This window comes from Amphiprion ocellaris, chromosome 7, assembly GCF_022539595.1.
Source record: "Amphiprion ocellaris isolate individual 3 ecotype Okinawa chromosome 7, ASM2253959v1, whole genome shotgun sequence".
In the NCBI taxonomy this organism is placed as follows: domain Eukaryota; kingdom Metazoa; phylum Chordata; class Actinopteri; family Pomacentridae; genus Amphiprion; species Amphiprion ocellaris.
In genome coordinates this window covers 7712516-7740219 of record NC_072772.1, presented here as the reverse complement: position 1 = coordinate 7740219, position 27704 = coordinate 7712516, and the positions used below count along the sequence as shown (strand labels likewise).

The following is a 27704-nucleotide window of genomic DNA, read 5'->3' as shown; positions in this document are numbered from 1 at the left end:
TTTGGTTTCTTGGAAGAGACCACTGAAATTAGGATCGATGTGTTTCATAATAGGATGAAGGTGAATAATTTTGTATTGATTTGTAGTGAATCTTCCTTCTATAGAGGGTAAATGAATCCAGCAAAAGAGAGCCACCAGATTTTATCTCTGTACGGGTCAAGGGTTCGGTTTCTTTCCTTTAATTAGTCAACCATCTGTATATGTTACAGAATACCGTTTGCTCGTCATAAATCATGTTATCTGTCAGGTGGGACTCTTCCGACAGCACCTGAACGCATCACTATACATGAAGCGTGGTCTTAGCCGCGCCCCTTTATAGTAGGGCGGGGAGAAGCCGTTGTTTGGTTTCTGTTGATGTCAAAAAGTTACACAAGCGGAGGGGTGAGGTTTTACAATAGGCCGCTTTCACGACTATAAACACATCCTCACACCTACATTCATCATTCACACCTACCGGTTCTACCTGTGACTACGGAGCCTTTCCTAAGGGGACTAAAAAACACCAGATAACATTCAGTCCGTGTCAGTGGGAATTCATCTGACAGACTCGAGCACGCCTTCTCCTCTGTGGATCGTGTGGGGAAAAAAGCGCTTTTTCTGCTCCGTTTCAAAATCCTGTGTGAGTGACGGCTTAGGACAAGTGATTGGACCCACCGGTATGTTAACTTGATTGTCTCCGGTCGTCGCAAGCAAGTAGCCAGCCGTCCTCTTGTTTATTCTAGGCCACAGTCGGGGGCTCCACCGCGTTTATACCGCTCACTTCGGTGTCATCAGAGGTCTGTTAAAGTCTTCAAGCTTCCCTCACGAACATTTCTGCCATGGAGCTGAGTTCAGTGATTCTGACCACAGGCAGCGCCGTCGGATTATTCCGACTAGTCAACACCGGAGTCGGTAAACTGCCCATACCTGAGTCTGCCTGCAGGAATGCGTGGAAATGGAAAAACATCTCCACATCATTTGTGCACAGTTTCATCACAGCGATATGGGCAGTGTCTTGGTAAGTTAATTTCATTTTTACTGTATTTTAAATCAATCAGGATCTAATTTTAAATTTTATGTCTTCCTTTTTTATTCAATTTATGATATGTTTTGCTTCCAAACTTGCTGCTGTTGATTCCAATAATCTCGTTGGGGACAGAGAAGCTTTTGGCATAACTGGAACCTATATGAAAGCTGATTAAATTTAGAGTAGAGTAAATTTTGTTTTTTTATCATTTGAAATTCTTCATCTGAACTTTCTCTGTTTCCTCTTTTCAGCTTTTTCCTTCATCCACAGATGGCTGAAGATCTGATAGAAACTCATTCCGTGTTTTCTCATGCTTTGGTGTCCTTTTCAATCGGTGAGTTGCACTTCTGCAGTGTTTAGTGCGCAGTTTGAAACTGAATGAGCTGCTCGTGGTAATGGTGGTAGAGGGTGAATTTAGAGGTGCTGCCATCCGGAGGGAAAGTGAGCAAATGACATAATCTATCCCAGCTAGTCTCTTTTTCCTAAATGATGCTAGGGCAGTTTAAGGTCAATGGGCTCATGCTGTTCATGCAAAACCTTTATTTTAAAAAGCTAAAGTAAGCCCCCTTTGAAAGGTTTTTAATGTCAAAAAATTGCACAGTGTGCTTTTGCAAAGTTTACATTTCCAAAAGCCAGCGTGACTCATTTTTGTAACAATAAATTGAGAGTTTAATGCTTCAATATCACTCTGAATGTTCAGTTAATGAACTTAGGGTATACTGCATCATTTCTGGTAGATCGTTGTCTCTATGTTGCACTGACATTGTTAATATTTGCTATATTGTTGCTTTAATGGTAAAAAAAATAAAAATAAAAAGGTTTATCAGGGTTAGACTGTCTTAAATTTTAACATTCTTACTTCTCTATGTATGAATGAATTGGACATAAGAGTTGTTGGGATGTTTTGTAAAGTGTTCTCTTCCTTTAATTTGATTCTGTCCAGTTAAGTTTGTTCACACAATGCAGATTACATTTTTGACGTTCAATTGCTACCTGGAATCCACAGTGGATTTTACCATCCACTATCTGCAAGTCAAATTAGAGGCATGCATAAATTACACTTCGCTTGATTTTGCCATGATTTCTCAGTCCTTAAGTGTGCTCCTTCCCCCTCTTTCCTAAAATAGCAACTCGCCTTTTTTTCACGTTTTCCACATTAATGCTTAAAGTCTTCTAGAGCAACTGGTGGCACGTGAGCCCTCTTAAATCCACAAATTTATTGGATGTGTGCCGGGCAGCAAGGGCTCCCGGAGGATTCCCGGGATGTTTGACATTCCTTCAGGAAGCCCGGCCCTGGAAGCTGGCGAAGCGAGGAGCAGTGGTTGGTATGTGAAGATCAATGAGGGGCTTTATGATCGGTCCCTGGCACCGGGCGTAACCCCATACAGTCATGTGGCATCAACGACAGAGCGACGGCGCAAAAAAGTCAGTTGATTTATGCAAGCTGTAAACAGCAGATACCAGTGGTAACAGAAAGAAGAGTCATCCACATAAACACGAGTGCTTCTCTCGAACCTTCCCACTAGATTCGCGGTTTGCTTTGAAAACCACAGCAAGTTTAGAGAATAGTTTTGTACACCAGATTTGTGCATTCCTCCGTACTGTGTAACCACACTGTAGACCTTGCAGTGACATGCCAGTAATGATTTTCTGCTTACTGAATGAAGATCCACTATTGATATTGTTTTATGCTTGTAAAGCTGTTTTCATCTGTCTCTAATACTCACATTTCTGTGTTGCTTTGAAGTACAGGTTTCACCCAGATTACAGTAGGGAGTTACTGCTTCACAAGAAAAGACATATTAATATTGCTAGTAATTATTGCTCAGTGGAACAATGTAGTAATACCGTGTAAAGAGGTACCCATAATGCCCTGCAAGTTAAATTTACACAGACCTGAAAAACAAAAGTCACAGTAGCACGATGTTTATATGCTGCTGCAACACTCTTGGTGTCAGCATGAGCCAGGTGTCTTAATCAGGTTTTATTGACTTAACTGAGTCATTCCAGCAGAGTTATTGAGTCATGTATCAGTCTGAAACCATGTAGTTTGACTAACTGGTTTAAAAGAGGAATGCTCATATAAACACACCAAAGAATCTCACTTGATCTTGCAGTGGAAAAAAGCAACTGTGTTCCTTCTCTAGAAACTTTTTTCTTTCTCTCGTTCAGGCTTTGGTTGGTATTCATTGAAAGTCAAGCCATGTCTGATTGTCTAGTTCTCACTGTAGACATTAGCTGCACAGAGCTGGGCTTTACGTTGGCATCATGCCCATGTTGCAGAAAGACAAATCCTCTGCTTAATGAAAGAAAACACAATCCATTTTTTATTTGCTTTTCTCACTCATTCTTTGTTACACCTGTGTTTTAAATCCAGATATGTCAGACAATAACTGATGATGAAAACACAAATGCAAGATAAGAGATATCAGATAGTTGGCACTTTCACTGAATAAGTCACACACTTCATTTGGATGTTCTTTGGCAGTACTTGACTCAAATGCAACCTTTCGTTAAATAGAAGTTACTGTTTTCAAGGCCACATCAGCTAGGAGCTTTTCCTGTACATTGGCAATGCTTGTCAAGGGGACCAGGGGATGCAAGTACACCAATTAAATACTTGATGTCAGTGATTTGTTCAGTGGCAGATAACATTTTTAGGGTCTTTTTGTTTTTGAGAGGGACCCAAACATGTCGTCACATCAACAGAAGATTCCTGGTGTCAAATTTCCAACATAATGGGGTTAATTCCAGCCTCACCAAAGTGCCAAGCTCCCTCGTACCCCTCTATCCCCAACCTCAACCCCTTCATTATATTTTCCAGCGTTCTGAAAAGCTGTCGCCATGGATACGGCTGGTGGTGGGAAGGGGTGGGGGTGGTGGATATGAATAGCCCCTCTCCAAGACACATCTTGGTTGCCATTGCTGTCGTCATGGAAGCAGGGCCCCCCGACACACTTGATAAGTCCAAGGCGGCTCGTCAAAAGAATCTGTTGTGTTTTGGTTGATTTACTGAATTGTTGAACCAAATATGACATTAACCTTGGCCAAATGTTCTCTCTGTGCCCACAGGTTACTTCATATATGACTTCTTTGACATGGTGCGGAACCAGAAGTTGAGTCAATCCTGGGAGCTGCTCTTTCATCACATTGTGGTAGGTCTTTTTTAGCATAGAAAAACTAGGATCTTCCATTACCACTTTGGCCCATGATGTTTTGTCTTTACCATTACAGACAAGAGTTTGTTTATTCATTTAATTTGTGTGAGAACCAGTCACCCCTGTGATTTTAATATACAATTACTCGATAGACAAATTATGCACTAAAACCCTGACGCACCTGTCAGAAGCACAGACACGAGGAAGACAAAATAGCCGTCTTTCTTGTCTGGTTACAAAGAACAAGTGAGGGAGGAACAAAGAGATAATCATTCCAGTGTGACAGCCCCCCTCCTCCTCGTCAAGCCTTCAACCTTTTTGTCCCTCCTTGAGAACACTGAACTCCACCCGACTCCTTCATTCTCTTGCCATCCACTTAACCACAACACAATTTCTATCAGATTTCCATGAAAGACATTCATCTTTGTGACACGGTGACCCTCAGCAGGCTGGTGTGTGGGGAGATATTTTACTGAGGGAAGAGCAGGTCAGATGAGTGAAGCCTTTCCTCATCCTTGCATTTGAATGCTATTGAAAATAAACAGAGAAATGGCCAGAAGTGGCAGCACAGAACTCCATCCTGAGTGAATATTTTCTCTCTCTCACTTCTAGCTGCCTGACCTACATCCAAGACTGTGGTGATGTTGTGTATTGCTTTCTGTTGCCAAGCTCTTGCTCTTGTTATTGTAGTGTGTTTCTCACTTCACAAGAGCTGTTTGTTTAAATTTTTATCGGAATTAGCTCTGCCAAGAGTAGAGTAGATTTGTACTGTACAGCAGCCGTGATTTGTCTTTGTTTGGGTGTTAATGCGTTTTCTACCAAAAGCATGTGGAAATATTTGTATGCAAAATTTAAAAGTCAGGTCATAGAGGACATGGCTTGTGCCACATGCTGATGTTCCAGCTACACATTTGGAAACAAAAAACATGCTAAAAGTAGCTGTATCAACACATTTTACATCTAACAATGGACCTAGAGTGTATATAAATGTCAACATATACAATCTTGTGATCCTCCTTTTCAAAAACACGGGAGGAAATGCTTTCATCTCCCAACACACAGCTCTGCTGGGTTTTGTAGTTAACATATGGGAATTTCTTTGCAACGTGGCGACAATCAGTATAACCGATCACTAACAGAATTTGCTTGTAAATAAGTAACACAAAGTTAGAGAAATCTTTGTTGGTCCTGGAGGGTTGAGTTCTGTCTGCACAGTCCAGTGTGCATTTTCTCCTCCTGCATTTCATAGTTTTTTTGTGATTTTGTGATTTTTTTTTTCAACAAGTTATTATTACCTCTGTTAGAAAAGTGCATTCTCTCTTGAATTGTTCCATAAACAGTATCTTGATAGCTTTTCTTGGCAAACATTTAAATTAGTAGTTCATTACCAGTGTGTACCAATCCGCAGATAAAACTTTGGCCAAATCATAATTGCCCTGTGAATTTTGACTCAAGTCAGACATTCATGTTCTCACAAGAGGTGTTGTTTCCAGGTTGGCTGGTTGATTGGTTGGTAGATATGTTCCATGTGACTAAATTGTCATTGGCTGTGCAATTGCCAATTTTAGTTTTATAAGAAGAAGAACGCTACATCGTCAGCCTTCCGGGGTAAATCCTTTACCTTTGGCAATAAGAGGAACAGACTACCTGTGAAAGATTTTATGTAGAAGTCATTTAGGAAAATAAGGTTAGCAGGAAACATGCCCTTAGCTTTCCTCAACTGGTTGGAAGAGGAGTAAATATGATGTCAGCTGGCCAAGATTTTCTTTGGTTGACTGAAATTCTAGTCCTCATCAGTCACGATGCTTGGCTTTGTAGGAGGGTTGTGAGTTGATGTGGACTTTAGAGGTCTTTTGTTAACAAGGTTAAAGATAAACCTGAGTAATTTTTTTTACGAACCAGTATTTCAGTGCTGGAAATGCTCCCAGTTTTTCTGGATTAATTGTGGGAAACGGCTCAGACAACACCGTTTTGTTGGTAGAAAACAGTTGCAATAAGATGGCATATCCCCTTTTTTTGAAAGTCTTGTCTTTTTCTCCTTCTCTTCCTGGAAGTCTAGTGAATGGGTGTTTTGGCCAGGCCAGCTGGCTTCAGATTGTCATTAGAGTGTGGGAGGGATGCAGGCTTCTTTCTCATTCACATGGCTCCCTGTGCTTCTCAGAGAACTAACTCTCTTTCTCTTTACCCCCGTCGTCCCCCTATTGTGCCATCATCAAGACTTTCATTCATTCTTTTCTACGATGTTCACTGCTTGATTTCAATGTAAGGCTGTCCTCCCTAAACTCTTCTACAATCTTGGCCTCGGTCTTTTGCATTTATTAGCTGTTTTCCCTTGTTCTTCTCATGGAACTGTGATAAATTTGGTTATAGTGTGTCAAGTCAGGACTTGATTTGCCAACACAGGTCATCTGAAGTCAGGAGTCATCCCAGTGGGTTAACACTGAACCTAGTAGGACCAGCTGGTCATACAGTTCGAGGCAGCAGGTTGCTCTCGTTAATTTTCTCCTCATATAGGCAGTCTAGAGATTCATATTCCTCCCTGCTTGTCCTCCAGCTCTTTCTCCTGTTGCTCGTCCTTCTTTCTTACAATGCTAATGTACAGAACTTTGACTTATTTAGTCTAAAAATGTAACAGTGTGGATGTGGTTGAGGAGACAACAGATGGAAACAACATCCTGACGTTAATGTATTTCGCTCAGTACATCTTTATCTTGGTCGGTCGTAACAAAGCAAACGTCACAGTGTGTACTGTATATACCTTCCTGCGTGTAAAGCCTTTATGTGTAACTAAACAAACAAGGTGACTGGAAAATCTGGTGGTGTGTCTTGAATGGAAAAAATCTGAACAGTGTTGCAACAGTTGGAAAAAATGAATTTATTGTTGTATGTTGACTCTCTTGACAGATGAAAGCCATAAAGCACCACAAGCAGAACAAGACTTTGTGAACCGTTTCAGTGAATGTTGTTTTACTGTATGGGCGGAAGATTTGTCTCTGAAAATAGACGTATAAATAAATTTCAAATGACACAGTTGTTGTCACACCTGCCGCAAGTTCTTGTGAATGTTGGTACATAGTGTTCTAGTGAACCGTAGTGTACATAGTAATGTTACTAGCAGCAATCGTAGAGTTTATGGTTAAAATGTAGACAGGTCCAAGCTGCATGATTGGCTCTGTGGGGAGACTCCCTTTATTTGCACATATAATTATTGCTTCTTGTGTCACTCCTGCAGTTCTTTTTGAGAGTTTCATCTGGTCTACAAACATATAGTGAAACAGCATGTGGTCTGACACGAGTTTTGCTGATCTCTGTTGTCGGAGTCAAGGAGAAATAATAGAGTAAAACATTCCATGGAAAGTTTTTTTTCCCCTCCTTCTTATTGACTGAAGTCGAGATTACAGCTGCTTATTTCTGTCTGAGAAAAATGTTTGCCTTGCCACAGTCACTCACGCCTGATGAGATCCTGTCTGCTGTAAGCTTGTGCTTTCTTTGGAAAACAGGAAGTCCTCATAATTCTGCCAGAAATGGAGTGGCTTATTCTGAGGATGTTGAAGAAATATGTAACTACTATCCTATATTCACTGTTGATGAAATAAAACATGATATGCAGAGCTTTTAAAAAACTTATTGATAAAATCTTAATTATACATTGATTTATCCCTTAAAACTCATCTCTGTGCATCAAAGTTACATATTTGAATGATGTTTTAATTAAAAATAATCCACCTTAACATCCCTTATATGTAACTCCACACTATTGCTTCTTGCCCTCCCCATTTGCTGCAGCTGGAGCGCTTCAGCTCTCTTACAACTCTGCTCAAACATTGGAAAACTACTCTACTCCACACAATGGCAAGTTGTAATATTGAAGTATTTCAGCCAAAAATGTTTAAACAAGAAACCAACTTTGAACAAGAACAGTGAAACAGATTTGTTACTTCTGAATCCCCAGAAGTCTAAATCAGTTTTTTTGATACAGCTCTCAGTATACTGCTGAAAATGCTCAGCCATGGTGTTTACTGCTTGTTTTTCCCATGATGACTGTCTTTAAGAAATATGTAATTTAAAACAGTGTAGTTTTAGTCATTCTTTGAGCTGAAACTAACTATACAATAGTTACTGTAGCAGCAAAAAAAAACACAAACCCTCTTCTCTGTGTTGAGCTGGCTTTATTTGCCCATGACTCTTGGAAATAGTGAGCGTGCAATTAAATTTGGAAGTCAGAGTTGAAGGATGTCAAATGGAGGCAGAAGGGCAGATATTTTTTTCCATGAAGAATAAAAGCATGTGAATGTCTGTATCCCATGTTCTCATTTGAGGTTTTAATTGATGATACACACTGGAAAACACCAAGCATCAATTTTGCCCCTTCTGCTCTCTCTTTGCCCTCTCACGGGGTTTTGCAGCATGTTTTCTGTTTTCTTCTGTAAATGTCTCTCACCCCTCTCTCATTAGGCAAAACTTAGTTATCTTAGCAGAGAAGAGCCAAAGCGAACTCTCCTCTACAGCAGAAAAAGGCATCACAGGTTAATTGGCTATTGGAGATTCAGCATTGTTTCCTTTATGTTTTATTCACAGAAAATCTAAAGCAGACAGCGTACATATGGGCTCTTAAATATCGATGATGATTATGGGTTTCTAACGTTGTTTTACCTTTTTTACTCACATTAGTGTTGTGGAATATTCATACATAATGCACTAGTTGCTCTCTCACACAAAGATGAAAAACAGTAGGATTTTGTAACACCCTGGGGGAAGTAATTAACTACTAAACTGCCTTTTGCTATTTCCAAAATTGCAGTAATCAGCCCAAAAGGCCTGTGACAAATATCTTAAAATATAGAATGATTAATCATCTATGACATTTCCGTATTTTTGGATTATGTCTAAAACAGCTGCTGCATTCATTTACGCAATATTTGGCAAACGGTCTTTTACATAGCTTTCTAAAGCCCTGTAGTCACAGCAACTACTACCTTTAATTAATGCTAAATAGATGTTTTTTTTCTTTACTGGGGCAAAATGATTTGCAAAAAATGACGTGACGATGATGTGAACTTTTAGCTGAAGCATCTCTGTAGCACCACAATGCTTCTTTTATAATGGTTGTGTTACAATGTTGTGACACATTTTACCTTTATTAAAACATTGCAGCTCCTGTGGTTTAGATCTTGGTCTTGGTCATATTACAATTTAACATTTTGATGATTTGTTCAAATATCTCCTCACAGTGAACAGTATACAGCATAGTGTCAAAAACATTTATGAGGAGTCCAGTTGATTGTCAAATTTCTTATTACAACTAATGCAACACATATGTCAGCCATATTTTCAAATCATATGACGTTCTAGTCCTTTTGTGGTTCATCTTGTACCAACCTCAGATATGAAAGGAACTTGTCTCAGTTTACCAGGAATGAGAATAGATATTTGTGGGAGGAGTGTGAGGCAATCTCACGTAGCCAGTAGGGAATGTCACATTTAGAAGCGTGAACATACTGTATTTGGCTGTCACTGGGGTCGCAGCACGTTGCTGGAATGCCACGTCTGCCGCGGACATCTTTCAGCTCGGTAGAACCTGATGAACCTGTATGTCTGTTTCTGTCATTCGGTCTATCTGCTCTTTCCTCACTTGAGCTACTCCTTCCACCAGCTATCTTATGTCTATGAAGGCCTGATGTGACAGCAGAATTTGTAATCTGTAAAGTCTTGTTTGGCTTAAAGTTGTTACTGTTGCTAAGTTATCCCTGTTTATCCAGACATTTCTAAAGCTCGGCTGGTTTAGTACATCCAGTGCTTCCTTGAGTGGTTAATCCAGCATTGATAAAAAACATTTAACAGGAATTTTGTTCAGACTGTTTTCTTTTCATGTTCAAAAAAGCTTGAGCCTCTTTGATTTTTTATTTTTTATAGCAGCAGCTCATTTAGTATGCATGTTTTTTTGTTTTTTTTTTGCTTGCCAGGGCACAGACATATTTCCAGCCATCCACAGACTGTGGGCTCTGCCACTCCTCCTTTGGGAACCGCACTTTGGCATGAGACACGGAACGAGGTTTCACTTCTCCGCTTGTCATCACCAAGTTCACAAACCATGAGCTGCTAGAACCTCCTTTTGGTTTTTGCAGAAAGTTTAGTTGAACAAACAGCTGAGTGAGCTTTGGTAGCTTGAGCAGTGCAAAGACAGAAATATCAGGCCACATAGAGACACATTGCAAAAGACAATAGAATGACTTTTTTTTTTTCTTTTTGGTAAGGAAAGATTGTGATACATCTGCGTGTATCTCAGTCGTAGTTTTTTTTGGCGGGAAACCCCACGAGTCCTCCATTCAGACCGGAGAACAGACATCTGGTCTCCACATGAACTTCAAGCTCCCATGAGCGACACACACACACACACACACACACACACACACACACACACACACACACACACACACACACACACACACACACACACACACACACGAAACCTCCAGCTTCCTGAGAGGGCTTCTGCACATGTGTGCTCCCCCCTGAAAACATTTCTGTGCTGCAGCCTGACTCCGTATATCACACACGCTGCCTTGTTCTCCACCCCCTATCCTTGTACGACTTCCAAACATCTCCCCCATCTCCACTCATCCGCCCACACTCTGCAGCTTGTTCCGCCCCCTCACATGGCTGCAAACCAATGAGAGCGACTGCGTGCTGGTAGTATTATGTCTTGTTTTTGTGGGGGGTTTTCCTCGCCTCATGGTATGTCTAATACTGAGGAATTTCCTTGTCTATTGTTTTTGTGTAAGAGGCAGTTCGCACCCCACTGTTGCAAAGAAACAACAAAATATCTACAAATTTGATTGGTGTAGCTTCTTGTCTCAATCAACCACTGGGACATTGCGATGGATCACTACCTGAAGCCTGGACATTTACTGTGTGAATGATTTATTTACATGAATTTTAATTTATGAACATAATGTAATTATACAGGAGAAAATTGTAAGCATGAGTTTGTGCGTCATTATGTGCATTTGAGAGTGAAAAATCTTGCATAAAACATGCCGTCCAAACTGAGGAATGTCTCCTCGAATGATTAACATCATAGTGGCCATAAAGACATAGAAACAAAGTGAATACAATAAGAAGTATGTGTTTTTCTGACAGTTGTTTTTGGAAAACAGTAATAGTATATTTGCTGTTATCTTATCACGGGGCATATCAAGGCTCAGGATTGTGATGCTATCGGTCTAAACTGTGAATGGGCCTTATGTTGTGGTGTCCTCAGCCTACAGTCAGACAGCAGAAGAGAGCAATTGTGTTACACACTCATACACACACGTGCCATGCTTTCCAAAGAGGCTGGAGGCTGGAAAAGCAGAGTCCCTTAAAAAAAAGGAAGTGCCATTTGTTCCAGTTGGCATAACAACCAGGAATCCTGTTTGTAGAGGTGTTCATCCATCAGCAGGTTTGGAGGGAGTTGTCACTTTGTAAGCTCCAAGCCATCTTTGAAAAGTAAGGTGTGGCTAAGGAGGTGCTGTGCATTTGTTCTCTCAGTGTGCCACGCCTAGTGACCTGAAAAGAAAGCATGAAAAAGATAGCAGACTACGGTAACTTGGCTGAGATCCAACTTCTGTAGGAATACCAGAGTACTTGCGTATAATTCCAAAGGCAGTGTGGGTGGGCATGATAGTTTAGCGTAGGAACAACCTTACATTGAACACTTGTAGTAAGCAGCGTTAACCATTTCATTGTATTTTTGTGTTAAAATTTCACTGCAACCCTCAGATACCTCCAGGATTATGGAGGTTTTTCACTTGTTTCTAACAGCCCACCCTCAGATTTCTCAGCCGTGTTGGCATTATGTAAATAAACGACTTACTACCAATATTTTGTATGTTGTAGATTTCAATTTGGTAAAGGAAGGGTGACATTTTTAGAAAAAGGTTTGTTAATACCAAAATCATATCTGTCCATATCTGGCACGAACACAGAAAACAGGGAGAGGCAACTGACCTCGCTCTTCCAAAGGAAGCAAAATCTGCCAATCAGCATCAGCTCTAAAAGCTCACCAAAAATCATGTAATGGCTTGTTAGTTAATCTGTACAAAAATGCAATATGCCAAAAATATATATTTTTTGGTTTTTTTTAAGCTGAGTGCAGAAACTTGTAGAGCCAGAGTAACCGTTTTCCTGTCTTTCCAGTCTTTGTGCCAAGCTAAACTGGCTGCTGGCTGTGGCTTCATATTTACTGTATGGACATGTAGAGTGCTGTTGATCTTCACGTCTAACTCCCAGTAGAGAAAACCAGTAATCATATTTTTCAAAATGCTTAGCTGCTCCTGTCAGGTTTCCATTTTGGAAACACAATGCTGGTAGAAAACTGAGATATGATTTGTGTCATTGTTCCATTCTTAAAGAAATATGTGTCGTTTCTGCCTTTTTATGACATAGCAGCGTGCAGCGAGTATTAAAATCATGGATAAGTGGAAACATTAGCAGATCTCAAGAGCTTTGAGGTTCTTCTTGGTTCTAATGAGTGCTAAGATGCATTGGAGAAGGCATCATGGGTTTTTATCTTTCCGTGACAGCTCTGAGGGCCGAGGTAATGACTGATACTGACAGTAAAGTAGATTCAGTTCAAACCACTGCTCCTCCCTTCACACGTAGTGCCTGAATACCTGGAGTGACCCAACATTCAAAACTCACCAAACAGCGACAGAGCCCCACCCTGATGTTCCACGTGAAGATGAGTAACAGTGCTCCTTGTCTTCGGCCTGCGTATAAAATGACACACGTGCACGTACAAATGAATAGCGACACAGTCATAATTGATCATATTTACTCTAAATAATTGTGTTTGTGCACGTGAGTTGAATTTTTGAGCAGATGCCTGAACCAGAGAGGAGCTGAAGGGTCCTGATGTCAGCTGACCCGAGTTAACGCAGGTCGCATGATAGTAGTTATGACCACCAGTCTTTGGTTCTCGAGATAAATGTGTCTTTTCAAACTTTGGACTTTGTGTGTGCGTGTGTGCATGCATGTATGCGTGTAATCCGTACTGTCTCGTGTTTCCTAGCTGCACATCCTTCCCTCCATTTTCCTGCTATAGACTTTGAGCCTCTGACAGGTCATCCTACATGCTATAGATGGCTGAGCTTCTCTCTAGTACTTTCCTCTCCATCAGCCTCGCTAGCCTATTTCCTGCCACGTTATAACCTCCATTAAAGAAGCACTGCCTGTCCATTAATGGAGTTTTAGGAAATGTAACAGCATTATGTACTTACATCTTAAGAGGACAGGGAATAATGCACATATGTGTTTACGAGTGTTGACATGTGGGGCGGTAAATAATCACACTCATTCATCATGATTATTAAATATAAACATAAAGACTCCCTCACTTTTTAAATGGGTCACATTTAGTTAGAGGTGGATACCGTGCAGTTTCTTTCACTTGTTTGGATTTTTGTGCATCTTGCATCAAGATCTGTGCCAAAATCTCTCTTCACCCTCCCCCCTGTTTATAAATGAATTACAATTAGAAGTTAATCCCCCACCAGGCCTGTTATTACTAAAGCTTCCACCCACCTGTATCGAGCGTGTCTGCCTGCGCCTTTAACCCCTGCTGCTATGGGAATCTACAGAGGCAGTGTGAACATCAAACACACACACACATACTGGTAGAGATGGTGTGGTGCTCCTCATAGCCTCTGGGGTTAATGACCTCCTCCACCTTTCTGCACCATTTTCTTTAGGTTTTTTTTTGGTTTCATTAGCATTAAACACTCACTTTGCTTAGTGAAACTAAAGGGCTGCACTGGTAAACCTGAAATACTCCTCAGACTGAGCCACCAAGCCAGTTATGAGACAGGGGAACTTGTTTAACAGGGAAATTCTTAATGTTCATGCTTGGGGATGTGCGGACCTGCTGCATCTGTATGGCTGTGTCAGAAATATATGAGTGTGAGTGTTACAGAAATGTCAAGCCAACCAAAACCCGCACATGCTGAACTTAACCCTTTGATGCGTAGACCACATCAGGAGATACCCATTTTCCATTGGATTTGCGTCACTTTTGACCCATGTTATGCATCAAAGGGTTAAGAAAGATATGGAGCAGGGCTGGCTGGCCTGGTAGAGGCTTAACAGGTTCTCCCACATCAGGTTAATAACTCTCAATAACCTCAAAACTGAGGTTAATGACCTTCAGTTTTGACTTGAAGACGCTGAAAATTCTGTAGACTGATTGAGATTCATTTCACTGCTATTAGTACAGTATGTGAGAGTCAAAGCTTCGGTTTCATTGCATGTTCTACATCATTGGTGCAGCATGTTAACCTGCATACTGCTAAGAGTTCAACTCAAGCTGGAATTGTACTTTTGTGATACATATGAGTTGTATATCCAAGTCTAGAATCTGACATCACATAGGGGCAGATTTCCCTTGTTTACCACTGGCTGTTCTATCAACGTGGCAAGCAGCCATTTTGTGTGTCAGGTGTTAACTGTCTTTGCGATGATGTCTGATAAATATGTCCCTTTTTATCCGGACCTAGGTTTCCTGACAGCTAACCCTTGGAGTACTGATTTCTGTAGCGTTTCATGAACAAAAAGGTTATCAGTACCTGCCATTTTGACACAAACTTTCTTATCACATGAACTTTACCTCACCCTTTGGTTGACCTGCTCAGTGCGCTCTTTTCCTTTCATGCTAAAAGTCAAGATGAGGGTTGAATTCTTTTTCTTTGACAGAGCTTGTTTTTGTGTTAGTTTACAGCATCTCCATGCAACCATACATTATGCTCGCCTACTATCTTTGCACCCAGTTTCGCCCTGAAAGTGGGACGAGGCAAAGGTCTCTCACCAGGGTCTAACAGTGCATCTAATTGAGCCCACAGGGAGGAAAAGAAGAGAACAAACACTCACACTGCCTTGTTTTTCAGCTCTTTGCCTGGATTTAACACAGGTGACTGTAATGTATGCTTAAACTGTATATTTATTTTCCAATTCTAATTAAAGTTGAGATTGAAAGTTCATTCTGGAGCTTGAAAAAAAAAGCACTTGGTTGAAGACGCTCACCACAATATCCCTTTCTTGGCAGTTTTGGAGCTTTTGGGTATATCACAATCTTCTTCGGCAGGTGAAGTTGTTGGCAAAATATTCCGATTACATTTTTTTGAAAATTTAAAGAACTTTGTACTTTATTTCAGAATCCATTCTTCACCTCCGAAAAAGCAGTTGGCAAAGCATTTAGCCCACAAGATTCATTAGCTGTTCTGGAAAAGTCAGTTGCATAATTCTCCTCAAATTTAGGAGCCACTTTAAAAAAACTTTTCACTAATATTCCCAACTTAATGAAAAAAGGGGGAAAAATATCTCACAATGCAATTTGGTGACTTAGATAAGACAGAGCGTAGTTGTTGTGCCACCACTTCAATTTGATTAGTATCATCCTTGTGTTGTGGATAAAATCCTGGTATTAACATCAGGTGCGACAGAGGTCATACATCTATGTTTCTGTCAGTGCGCTGAAGCTGCCAGTTGGACACTACTGGCTGTGCTACTGAGTGCGAACGCCAAGTTTCAGCAGAGCTTAGTGTGTCAGATCCAGCTAATGCTGAATCAATTTCATTGTGATATATCGGGGGCTGGTGGGTGGATTACCCCTAAGCGCAGTGCTGGAAGTGGGAGTTGGCCTCTGATTTTTACGGATGACTAAGAGAAGCCCCACTGGGATCAGCTTTGGCCTGCTGCTCGTATCTGGTTGGCTGCCTTGTCATCTGATGATGACCTAGTATGGTCAGATCAGTTTTCAGTGACATTTCTGGTGGCATTTTTGTACATCTTGCTTTTTTTTTCATCACTTGCCTTGTACATTTACTGTCGGAAGTTTTGAAAAGGCAAAGTATTACTGAGGCTAAGATGTTTGTGGGCCTGTCAGCTTATCCGCTCTCTATGTCCATACCAAGGTTATGCACAGGGCAAACAACCCCCATAAAACTAGACACACATTTAAAACAATGCTCCATTTCCCATTAGGTTACTTCAGTATCTTCTATAGTGTCCAAGCACAGTAGAGTTTTTATAAGCTTCCATTTACTTTACAACATAATGTCTAACACAGTATGTCTTTGACACAGAATTTGTCCTCCTCTTATCATAGGATTGTGTAAGGGACTGTTGAACTCTGTAGTCACGTGTCCTGTTGTTTTTCATCTACCTACATCAGATTAGACTTTAGATGAGTCAGGCTAAAGACCACTGGTTGACGTACTGAAGCTGTGGTCTGGCTTTGCTGTCTTTGTGTAATTGGTTGCTCACACTGATTTGTCAGAGTGCTTGGTCTTTTTTTTGTGTGTGTGTTCAGGTTAACAGATAGTGGTCTGAGGAGTTCTGGGTTCTTTGGTTTGAACCAACACAGTTGAGTGTTTTTATAAATGGAAAACCACATGTTGTTTTTGCTGTATATCATCTCATTATCCACCTGCTGTAAATTTTTCTGGGAGTTAAACCTTTTAGAAATGGCATCATCATCAAGTCATTTGTGGCTGTTATTTAGTTTCTATGTATAAATAATTGTATGCTTCTAGTCAGTACTCCGTATGTAAGGTATGTTGGATACTGGATGTTGATGGTGAGGTGGTAGATGTTACCTGGTGCACACTGTATCCTGTGTGTTTAAATGATAAGTATCTATCTGTACCATCATCCAGGCTTTCTGTTGTTTTGATTTTGTGACATGGCTGTCTGCTATTACATCTGTCACAACGTAGAGGATTTGAGAAGTCACAACAAAGCTTATTGGCCTTCAGCATGACAGTGTTTTGTTTTTGTCCCAAATAAAGTCTCCTGGATCTCATGCTATTTCTGTCTAACCCAGAAACAAAATACATGTTAACTGACTAACTTTTTCCATTGCAGATAGCAATTACTTGCAAGTTTAAGATCTCCTCCTGCTTTTTTCTACGTAGAAGTGTACCAATATTGATTATTGACTCAAATTTGCGTTATCGCGTCCTAGCTGTCCGATGATTAGAAAAACACATTTACCAGTCAAATTATTTGTTTGCTGTGGCCCTCCTCAGTGACTTTGATAACAGGGTGTCATGACACACTTTGTTCATACACCTGTCCTACCACAGAGGAATTTCACAGCAGAGTGATCTACCAACACCGCAGTGTGAGCTCACCTAGTTTTCAGTGTGTTTGCATGTGCGCGTGGCTTTTGTTTCCTACTGAAAAAAAACCTGCGTTGTGTTTCCCTCCCAACATGATGACTCTAATGACGGAGGCTGTTTGTGCTGCTAAATAAAGTGCTTTCACTGTCGTCAGTGTTACTGCTGCCGTAATTGTTTGTTATTACTGTCATTATAACCTGACAACAGGTGAAGAGTTACATGTATTCCTCTGATTATTCGGTATGTGTGTGGGTGTGTGAGTGAGTGAGTGAGTGAGTCAGGGGCAATCGGGGAAAAAAAATACTGTTTTAATTGTTTAACTGAAGAATTCATAGTGATTTTAGAGCAACATTTTCGTCCACATTAAATATTTCAACAACTATTTGCAAGATAAATCTAAAATGCAAGTTATTTTTAACCTTGTTAGCATATGTCCTGAAGGTGTTTCTGAGTGTTGGCTGCTTGTGGGATCCTATTTTTGTCTGTTTGGTAATACACCGTGATTTTCAATAGATCTGCTTATTGAAAGACACTCGAGTCCACGTGATAATATAGACATAAAGCAGCACAAAGAAAAGGATAGCAAATTCCACTTGTGGCAGTTCAACCAGCGGAAAGAGAAATCTGAGACGGTCAGGACATTGGGGGAAAAAGACAGTTTTTTTCTAAAGGTGGTAGTAGAGCCCCCTAAGGGATAAAAATACCCGTCTCCAGGAAGAGAACAAAGCTGCCTGAAGAAAGGGGGAAGAATTCAGAGAGACCATGAGGGCACAAGAGAAACGGCTTCAGGAGCTCAACAAAGTTCTGAAACTTGTTTGAAAATGTGGAAGTTGTTGAAGTAACCTCAAGATACAAGGAGCTATTAAATATGGTTAAGTGACATCACAACAAATCTGTGACAGAGCTGAAAGAATAGCATGAATTGATTGTATCATGCCTGAAAGCAGAGGCTCTGGAGCGCCGCAGGCAGCTACAGGAAGAGGTGGAGGAGCTAACAAGAAGACAGAGTTCAGAAGATGGCTGAAATGACAATTATGAAAAAGAGGTGGAAAACTTAGAAATGGACCTCTGTCGCTCCAGATTGTAATACAAACAGGGAGAAAGGAAAAAAAAGACCATAGCTGTCAATGAAGAAAACTGAAAAAATTCATGTCGGAGTTCAACAAACAAAAATAAATGCGTCGGGCTTTGATGGAAGTTAGATAAGCAGGCTGTGGAAATCCAAACTCTGAGAACACTGTCATTAAACAGAAGGATTTGAGAAAATACATGTGGAAATTTCACATTGAAAGGGGCAAACTCACTTCTCTGTGAAGACTAAATAGCAGAAAAAAAGGAGAAGACCAAAAAAAACTGAAAACTTATTTTGTAAATTGTAGCTGCAAAACGACAAACTAAAAATACGCAAACAGTTAAAATGTCAAACCAGTCTGATCCACCCCAAAAGGTGCCACACAGGCAGCAATAAGAAGATTGCTTAGAATAAAGAAACCAAGCAGGGATACTGATGATAACTATCTAGATGCAAAAAGATTTTGAAACATTTTCAAGACTCTAGACAACTAACAGCAGTGAGATCCAGCATTTGCATAGGTGTGCATATGACATATTGGCCAAAGTATAAGTGTTGTGGTCATAGATATACGCAAACTGCATTTAGGGAAATTACCATAGAAGGAAAGAACTTAGAGAGAGAGGCATCCTGCTTTTATTTGCAAGACAGCCAGTGGTACAGGAGCTAAAAACCAGGATTAGTAAGAACAATCTGAGGCTGGAAAAGAAGAACCACCAGTCCTTCTCTTGGAGTTTACCTAAGCTACAACAGCTTGTCCCATGGCTTGTTGCTGCATCTGACAGGACATCTTGTGACGTCCCATGAAACACAATGCACAAACATAAGACTTCTTCTTCAACTGAACCGTGACTGATGTTAAAGGTCATTTTCTCACACCACACTGTATCCCATGACCTGTACTAACTAGTGTACGTCTTCACTTAACATCAGCTCTGAACATTCTGAACCTCAAGCCCTTTCTGGGTGTTTTTGTTTTTGCTTATGCCTAATTTTTACCCTCTGCGGGCTCATTTTTCAGTGAAATACAAACTCCTGCACCTCTACAGAAACAGCACAACCATGGCTGGAAGGAGAGATAACACAAGGAAGACTTTTGTTTAATATGACACAGTTATAATGCCAGTTATTACAAAGAAAAAAATCAGAAAACACGTAAAGTGTAACATTTTTCCAAGTGCCCACAGATGTTACTAATACTGGAAAAACATGTTGACTCCCTATTATACATATTTTACTACTTGCATTTTTATTTTGTTTCCTTATTCGTCAATCTGTGTAAACACTGCCTGCAATTCAGCCCAGTTTAGCCAAAAAGTCCCTGAATTTTTGTCATGTGATTGTTAGTCAGTCACAGCTTCCTGGTATCGCTGACGAACAGAAGAGGAGTCTGGTTTTGCAACCGGTTTATTTCTGGCAAATGTCGAATAAAGCTATGTTTATGAAATGTCGTGATTTGAAAGGCACGTCACAGATGAGTAGTTCAAGGACCATATGAAAGTACAAAATGCAACAGTTCTGTTTGTTTTCATAGTTTCTGGCTCTAAAAATTGTGTAATTTTGGTGATGTTTTCAAAATGGTAGCACACCTTTAAAGCTTGCCAGTGGGTTTTGGTGTTTAGAAGGCTGATGAATAAACGTGCCAAATTCGGTGCTGCAAAGCGTGGAAGTACAATCTATTGTGAATGAAGCTGGTGAATGTGGCGGTGCGAGGGGGTGTCGGCCCCTGTGGAGAGCTGGCTGAACAGTCTGTTTTGGTGTAAACACATTTCTGTCATCCAGATTTTGTACCTTCAACACAGCTGCTGGGAGTGCTGGACAACAGCTTTCCATCCTGTCACAACATATCAAATACTTTCTGTAATCCTTTCCCCTTAACTCCTGAGTGTAATGTCAGTGGACAGGAGCTGTGGCGTTGTCTCCGTTTACTGTTCTCAGTCTTGTTTTTAAAGAGGTTGCTGCCACCTTGTGGAGGTTATCTGTTAGTTACATCACAGACTTTCATAAGCACTACTCAGCGGAAATGAGTGTGCTTATGAAATTAAATTATGTCAGAGGTCAAAGACAGCATTCAGACATCAGTCCTGAAAGGAATCACAGGAAACACAGCAATAGGCACGTGTAAAAGTTAGAGTCATCTCCTACGTAGGATTAGAATCAGCTGAGAGGATGAGAAAATAACTGCAACCTAATCCTGGCAAGAGTTTCACATTTTTCACCAATGAACAGTTCAGCAGTAACAGTTTTTGTTTTTGCATGAAAGCAAGTAAAACATTAATCATCCAAACATTTAATCCCTTTGCTCCTGTCACATTTTTCATTCACTCTGGGCTCAATTTTCAGTCCTGCACCTCATGGAAACAGAACAATCCTGACTTAAGGCCAACAGAACTCAAGCCGCATTATGACAGTTATAATACCATAGGTAATTAAAAACAAATGTTAGATTTCTTTGATTGTTTATTTTACAAAAAAATTACAAAAACTGTAATCTGCTTGTATACCATTTGTGCATGATGAGGAATATGATAGGAATATGTGCTCACAGGTGTCACCAATACTGGAAAAATGGGGGCTACACATGCTGTGGATATTTCAGTATTTACAGTTTCCGTTTGTTTCCAGACTTGCCTCCTATGTGCTTTGTGTAAACACAGCCTAACTTCATCTGTTATTATGCTATTATTTTGTATTGTTTTGTCTTTTAGTCATTTTGGTTTCTTTTTTCTTCTTTTTTTCCAGCACTTTAGTTCAACTGATGTTGCTTTTAAATGTACTTTATAAGTAAATTTGACTTTGACACCCTGCAATTCAGCTGAAAACTCCCTAAATTTTTGTTATGTGACTCTTGATTGCAGCTGAATCACAGATGGCTTCTTGGTTGGACTGAGGGGCACAAAAGTTATAGTGTCATACAGTTTACTTTTGGTAAATTTGCAAATGATATACATAAAAGAGCTACTTTGATAAAATATCACAATTTAGATGTGCTTAATTTGCAGATGAGTAGTTCAAGGACAGTGTGAAAGTCCTTAAGTTCCAGTTTCCGGCTTTGATAAATGGTGTCATTTTCAAATTTTTTTCATTTTATGTATTTGTCTTTAGATATCACAGCAGCAGGTTTGGGGTTTATATGGTCAATAGTTATTCCAAATAATTAATTCAAAATGTTTGTTTTTGAATGCTTAGTCACAGCCATTGTAACATTACTCCTCTCGGTCTTCCTCTGCAGGTGATCACCTGTTTTGGCCTCTCGGTGCTGTCATGCCGCTACGTTGGCTTTGCCGTGGTTGCCCTGTTGGTGGAGATAAACTCTGTGTTCCTCCACCTCAGGCAGATGCTGCGCATGTCCAACATTGCCACAGGTACACTGTACCGCATCAACAGCATGATCAACCTGGGAACATATGTGGTATTTCGCATCAACACGCTGGCCTGGATGACCCGCTGGCTGGTGCTCAACAGGGATAAGGTTCCCCTCCTGGCTTACACGCTGGGCAGCGTTGGTATGGCTATTATGACCGCCATGAATATTGTCCTCTTCTGTCGGCTGCTCAGGAGCGACTTTTTAAAGAGCAGCACTCGGGAGACGAAGAAAGAGAAAGAGATGTAGAAAGGAGAGGAGGAAGAACAAGAACACAAGAAGGATCAGATTCAAACACACACTCGTTACTGTTCATTAACACCCTGTGGCTGAGATTTGGTACCGTTTTGCCTGCGTCTAATATAGTCATAGCTGGAAGACGGAGGGCTTTGTCTGTCTCTTATACTGTATAGGTACTTAAACTGTAATCAAAAGGCATCACATCCGTACTGCTGAAAACTACGGTTCCCTTTCAGTTGTTGTTTTGACAGATTTCTGGCTTCTGCGCTTGTGTGCTACAGGAATCTTCACAAGTACAATACAAGGCCTTGTAAAAAGACACCTAACGCCTTATTATCCCACCGGGTGATAAATCGATACTAAAATGTAGCTTTTGATGAATGAAGATGTACTGTTCATAAAACAAACCCTTCAATACTACACTTATAAAGCCATTGGAAACAGAAAGACTATATAAAATATCTTTAGTTATATTATATTATATTATATTATATTATATTATATTATATTATATTATATTATATTATATTATATTATATTATATTATATTATAATAATAGCCTTTTATTCATCTGTATATCTATGTATGTTATATACCTGTTATGCTGTTTTGGGATATTTAAAATCTCAGTGACTTTTTCTTTTCCACTGAGTTTTTACTCAGCAGTGGTGAATGTCTTTTCCACCAAATCTCCTCATCTAAAAACCGCCTGCTACCTCAGAGGACTACTAACAGTTCTTTGCCTCTTTCTAACAGAAGCTTTTCTGTCAGTGCTTGATATTTTTTTGTTATTAGTAACGAAAATGATAAATTACATGAGCATTTTTGTCTATATAGCGTAAAGAAATCCTGCAAATACAAATTCTCCTTTAGGAAGAGAATAGATTGATGAATGGACAATAAAACAAACCACATTTTACTTTGATTGCTTAAAACAGCATGATGTCTGGTAGCCACCCAATTAAAACTATTTTATGTTTTGCCAAATTGTATCAAAGATCTAGGAAGAAAGAATTTATAACTCATGAATGAATCAGTGATATCAGGATTTGCATACATTAGAATTATACAGTATAACCCTCATACTAAGTTTGTGCCCTGCAATTATAGCAACGGCACTACCAATCAGCCAGGTCTTTGAGTCAGTAAGTCTTGGAGAAACAAAACAACATTGAGTAGATTATGACTCGATCAGCTCATGGATCAATTCCAACAAAAAATGGAGAAAGGGTCTCACCTGACCTCCCATCAGCAATCACTGGTGGCGTCACTGTCCATCAGCAGTCAGTGGCAGATTCAGTTTACAGCAGAAGTGAGTTCACCCTTGTGTAACATCACTTACATGTCAAATGATTCAACATTGTATCACCTTTCAGCAATTGCATCACTTCTACGTTGAATTGAACACTGTTCTTCAGAGATGATTCTTTTCAGCTGCTCTTTACTGTTCTGTGTTGCTTCAACTTTCTTTTTAAAATACTCCAAAGGTGCTCTGTTAGATTCAAGTCAGGTGCCACACATGGCCAGGTCGTAGTTTGTACCTTTTCCTTCATTAGAAACTTTTCATTGTCATGTTGGAATATTCCTCTTCTGTGAAGTTTATGCAAACTGGGAGTCGTCTTGTCAGCCAGTATTTTGGTTTAATAATGGGCATTTGTGGTGACATCTATAAATGTCATCTTTCCAAAACCTTTAACGCTCATGCAGCCCTATATCCTTACACTGTGCTTCACTGTCAGGACTGTATACTCACTGTGGTAGTCCTCATCAGGTGCCTGCAAAACATGCTGGACACCATCTGAGCTGAACAAATTCACACAGTCTCATCTAAGCAAAGAATGTGCTACTGACATTTAGCAGGCTTATTTGCATGTTCTTTCGCAAAGTTTCATCTTGGAGTCTGGTGCCAAACACCAAGCAAGGGTTTTCTTCTTGAATGCCGTCCATAGAGGTTGACATTTTGCACCGTCCCTCAAACAGTCTGAACTTGTCACAGAAATTCAGATTTCTATGTATAACCCTGTGCCCTGTGTGTTCCCACTGATTTTGAGATCATTTTCGTCTTTGTGAAGCCACACAGTCAGATTTTCTGCTCCACTGGAAAATATTTTCCCTGTGAAGCCATGATGAAGACATACAGATAGACATGTAGGTTCAAAACTGAGAAACTTGTTTTACTCTCAAGTTTATTTCATACCTTTAAGCTAATTGAGAATCACATTTGTACTTAATCTGTGCCAGTGATCACAGATGTATTCACTTTTGCTGCGCTGAGTCTCCACTTTAGGGCCTGCGTCTTCAATATGGCTTTTTCCAAGTAACTGTTTTTGACTCTTCATCAAAGAAATGCTCTACTGTTCAACTTAGATGTAATGCAGTAATTTAGGGGTGACACAACTTTGACTCATTTGACATTTAGCTGATGCAGCACAGTGGTGTGTTCACCTCTGTTGTATACTGTATGTTATTGGTTGTTGCTTTTATGAATGCACTTGAACCATATGAAATGACACGAAAGCAAAGCAAATGAAAGAATTTAGATAGTGCTGTATAACGACCCTCCATTAATATTTTCAGAAATTGTATATACTCCTCTAGCGTACCGGTGTACAGTCTGCAGTAGGAGCTTTCAGACAGGCAGGAATTGTCCTTCATCATGTAGCCTGTGGAGGACAGTATATTCCTTAACATCACCTCAGTGACCTCAGCACCGCCAAGAACACCAGAGATGTATCTGTTTTCTAACTTTTTTTCTACATCTGTGCCATCCTGCCTTCAATCTGAATTTGCCTACATGCACAGATGGATGCAGAGAAGTTCCTGAGGTGTGTTGGAACAAACAGGTCTGAGATCTGTGAATACAGCAAACTGTGACACACATGGCCGCCTAGTCTTTCATCTCAAAGCATAGTAGCACAGTCCTTGTATGTCATGGAAATATTTGATTCTGTTATTGTTTTGTTGTTGTTTTTTTGCATTGCTGTTTTTGTGTGTGTGCATAATCTGTGTTTGACTGGTTAATTGTTTATCTTTGTAATTTATTTGTACTAAAAACAAGTTGTGGATTAAAGATGAAATGGACACAATGTTCAATGAAGTTTCCTGTTGTAAAAAAGTTGTTATTTGTTAGTGAAGCTGATGTGATTGTGGAAGTGGTGTCATTGGAGGGCATTTTTCCACTTTTTTTTTGTTTAACCCAATACGATTTTCTTTATGTGGTCAAGCCCTTAGTCATCTCGACCTGAAACCAGGCTGTCCAGCCAAATTACAAACACAGCAGCATGTTCACTTTGTGAACTGAACAGATTCGCTTTCATTTTTAAGGAAATATCACACCCAAGTTGTAAACCTTAAATCTGGTGTGAGCATTTAAAGCTGGAGCTGGAGCTGAACAGTTCCCAAATTGAACCATTTCTCTAAATGAAACCCCTGCACTTATAAAATGACACCGTTTGGAAGCAGACAGTGAAATTTGGTTTGATTACCTGCTCCTTTTCTTTTTTGTTGTTGTTTTGTTTGGTTTTTAAAGACTACAATATTTCCCATTTGAATTTCTATTGTGAACGTTGTTTTGCTTTTTTTCATATTTTTAGAGCAGCTTTGTGGTTGTAGTGAAGACAATTGATGACTGTTGAAGTTTTCTCTAACAAGCAAGCTTACATTTGTGAATGTGTTGTATAAGGCTGTAATGTTATTGCAATTATACCTGTGTGATGCAGTTTGTTCATTTTGTTGCCATGTGCTTTTAATGAATTGTGATTAAAAAAAAAAACATAGGAGCCCAGTTGCCACCTCATGGTAATGTCTTAATGACACTACAGGACGTTGGCCAAAAAACAAGCTATTGTGCTGCTCTCTGCACTCCACTTGTTGCTCTTTTTCATACCTGTATGACTTGGATTTCCAAACATAACTGTACCAAGGCCTCAAGATGATGCTTTGGTTTTGTATTTGTGACTGGTGGACACAAGGAAACTTATTGCAGGATGTAATCGCATAGAACGTGGTCGTGGTTTTGAACTTATTTTGCCACACAGCCTCATATTCCTCATCATGCACAATAAATGTGTTGGTTGACTGTGTTAGTCTTCATCTTTTACAGCTATTAGAGAATGAGGAAATACATGTTTCTCCATCAGAACCAACAACAGATACTTACTACATAAATACATCCTTTCTTATTCATTCTTTTTTTCTGGTAACTGATGAGATAACAGCAGTGGAGACTATTGACACTGTGCAGCTGGTTGAGGACTTTAAAAACGACCTTTAATACTGCATTGACGCAATCAAGACTGGCTGACGTTCTGAAAGTAAAATCATCTGCTTTCTCTTGCGCATCAAACTGTCACATTTAAATACAGCAGTGTAAATGTAACAGTTTTATTTTTTCATGTTTTGGCAGAATTTTTTTTGTAATTAAATTTGAAATTTATATGTTTATATGATAACGTTATTTGTTTAACGTGATAATAAAGATCACAGAAAGAAATGTTGTATTTGTATTCCAATATGTTCATCTGAGCGCTAACCTAAGCAATGGAAAATGAGTTGGAATACTCTTAAATTTAGCTTTTTTTGTAATGCTTCAAGTACAGTTCATCTGGCTAGTTTTAAACTTGGCGCATCAATACACTCGCCAGGTTTAAAGCAGATTGGAGGTAAAGTTAAGACACGCACACTCACACATTCCTTTCCTTATTCCTTATTATAGTGAGATTGTGTTAAATCAGTGCTAGTTGACTGAGAAGGGATTTAATGAACCTACCATTACATAAAATTTTATTGTTGAATGTGATTTCCTTATACTTGGGACACCAAATGACTTGCGTTCAAAAAGTTCAAGTTTCTCTGGATTTTTCAGATACCACAAGTAGCAGCTGGAGGCCCATAATTTGCATAAAGTGGCCTAAAACTCAGCTATATGTAAATGAGTGGTAAAGCAGACACCCCGCCTCCAGAAACGCAATGCACTGCACACGTACACTGCATTCCACATTGCATCCTCTCTCTTTTTTCGTTCAGTCTGTACTGCAACAGTCCTTATGGATTCCTATCGGGTGTACAACTTTTCAGTGTCACCATCGATGATTGACTTGTTCTTCAACAGGGAAGTCAACACAAGCTTCACCTTTATACAGTCGCACAAACATTGGCTGCACCTGATTGGTCAAATGTTTCCCTCAAATGCACCTGCACCGAGATTTCAAACTGGGCCAACATGGTGGCTCATTTGGAAACTTTTGCCTATATTACGAAAACAGTTCACTAAAATGAGTTAACATAAAAATATGTTTCTGAAAACATTTGAGATAAAAAATAAGCCATGCAGTTGCTCAAACTGTCTTCATTGTAGATCAACAACGGTTAGTTTAAAAGTTTTTTTTTTGAAAGTTTCCAGATCATGCTTGAAGCGCCTTATTTGCATAAAGTAGCCAAACCTTAAGTCTATACAAATGAGGAGCAGGCAAAGGGTGCTTCCTGTCTCGAGGCACAACTGGATGCTACCAGAATGCATTGCATGGCTGCTTACATACACAATGAATGGGAAGTTGAAGTGGATCATAATCATATGCGTCCACAGGATCTGCTACCTATTCACCATCTATGTGAAACACCCTGAGATGCTTTCTGGTAGAGTCGTGCCACATTTTGAGAGATGAGATGTAGCATTCCTTGCTCCTTATTTGCATAAATTGGGGTCTTGGC

The 27704-nt window shown here is 39.8% G+C and overlaps 1 protein-coding gene across 1 annotated transcript; it reads left to right on the top strand.

Annotated features, from left to right (window-relative positions):
- The first annotated feature begins 354 nt into the window (after positions 1–354).
- On the top strand, positions 355–26073 carry tlcd2 (TLC domain containing 2). Its single transcript, XM_023295193.3, has 4 exons — positions 355–997; positions 1258–1340; positions 4079–4161; positions 21623–26073. The coding sequence occupies exons 1-4, from the start codon at positions 819–821 to the stop codon at positions 22001–22003; spliced, it is 726 nt and encodes a 241-aa protein (XP_023150961.1). The 5' UTR covers positions 355–818; the 3' UTR covers positions 22004–26073.
- The last annotated feature ends 1631 nt before the right edge of the window (positions 26074–27704 follow it).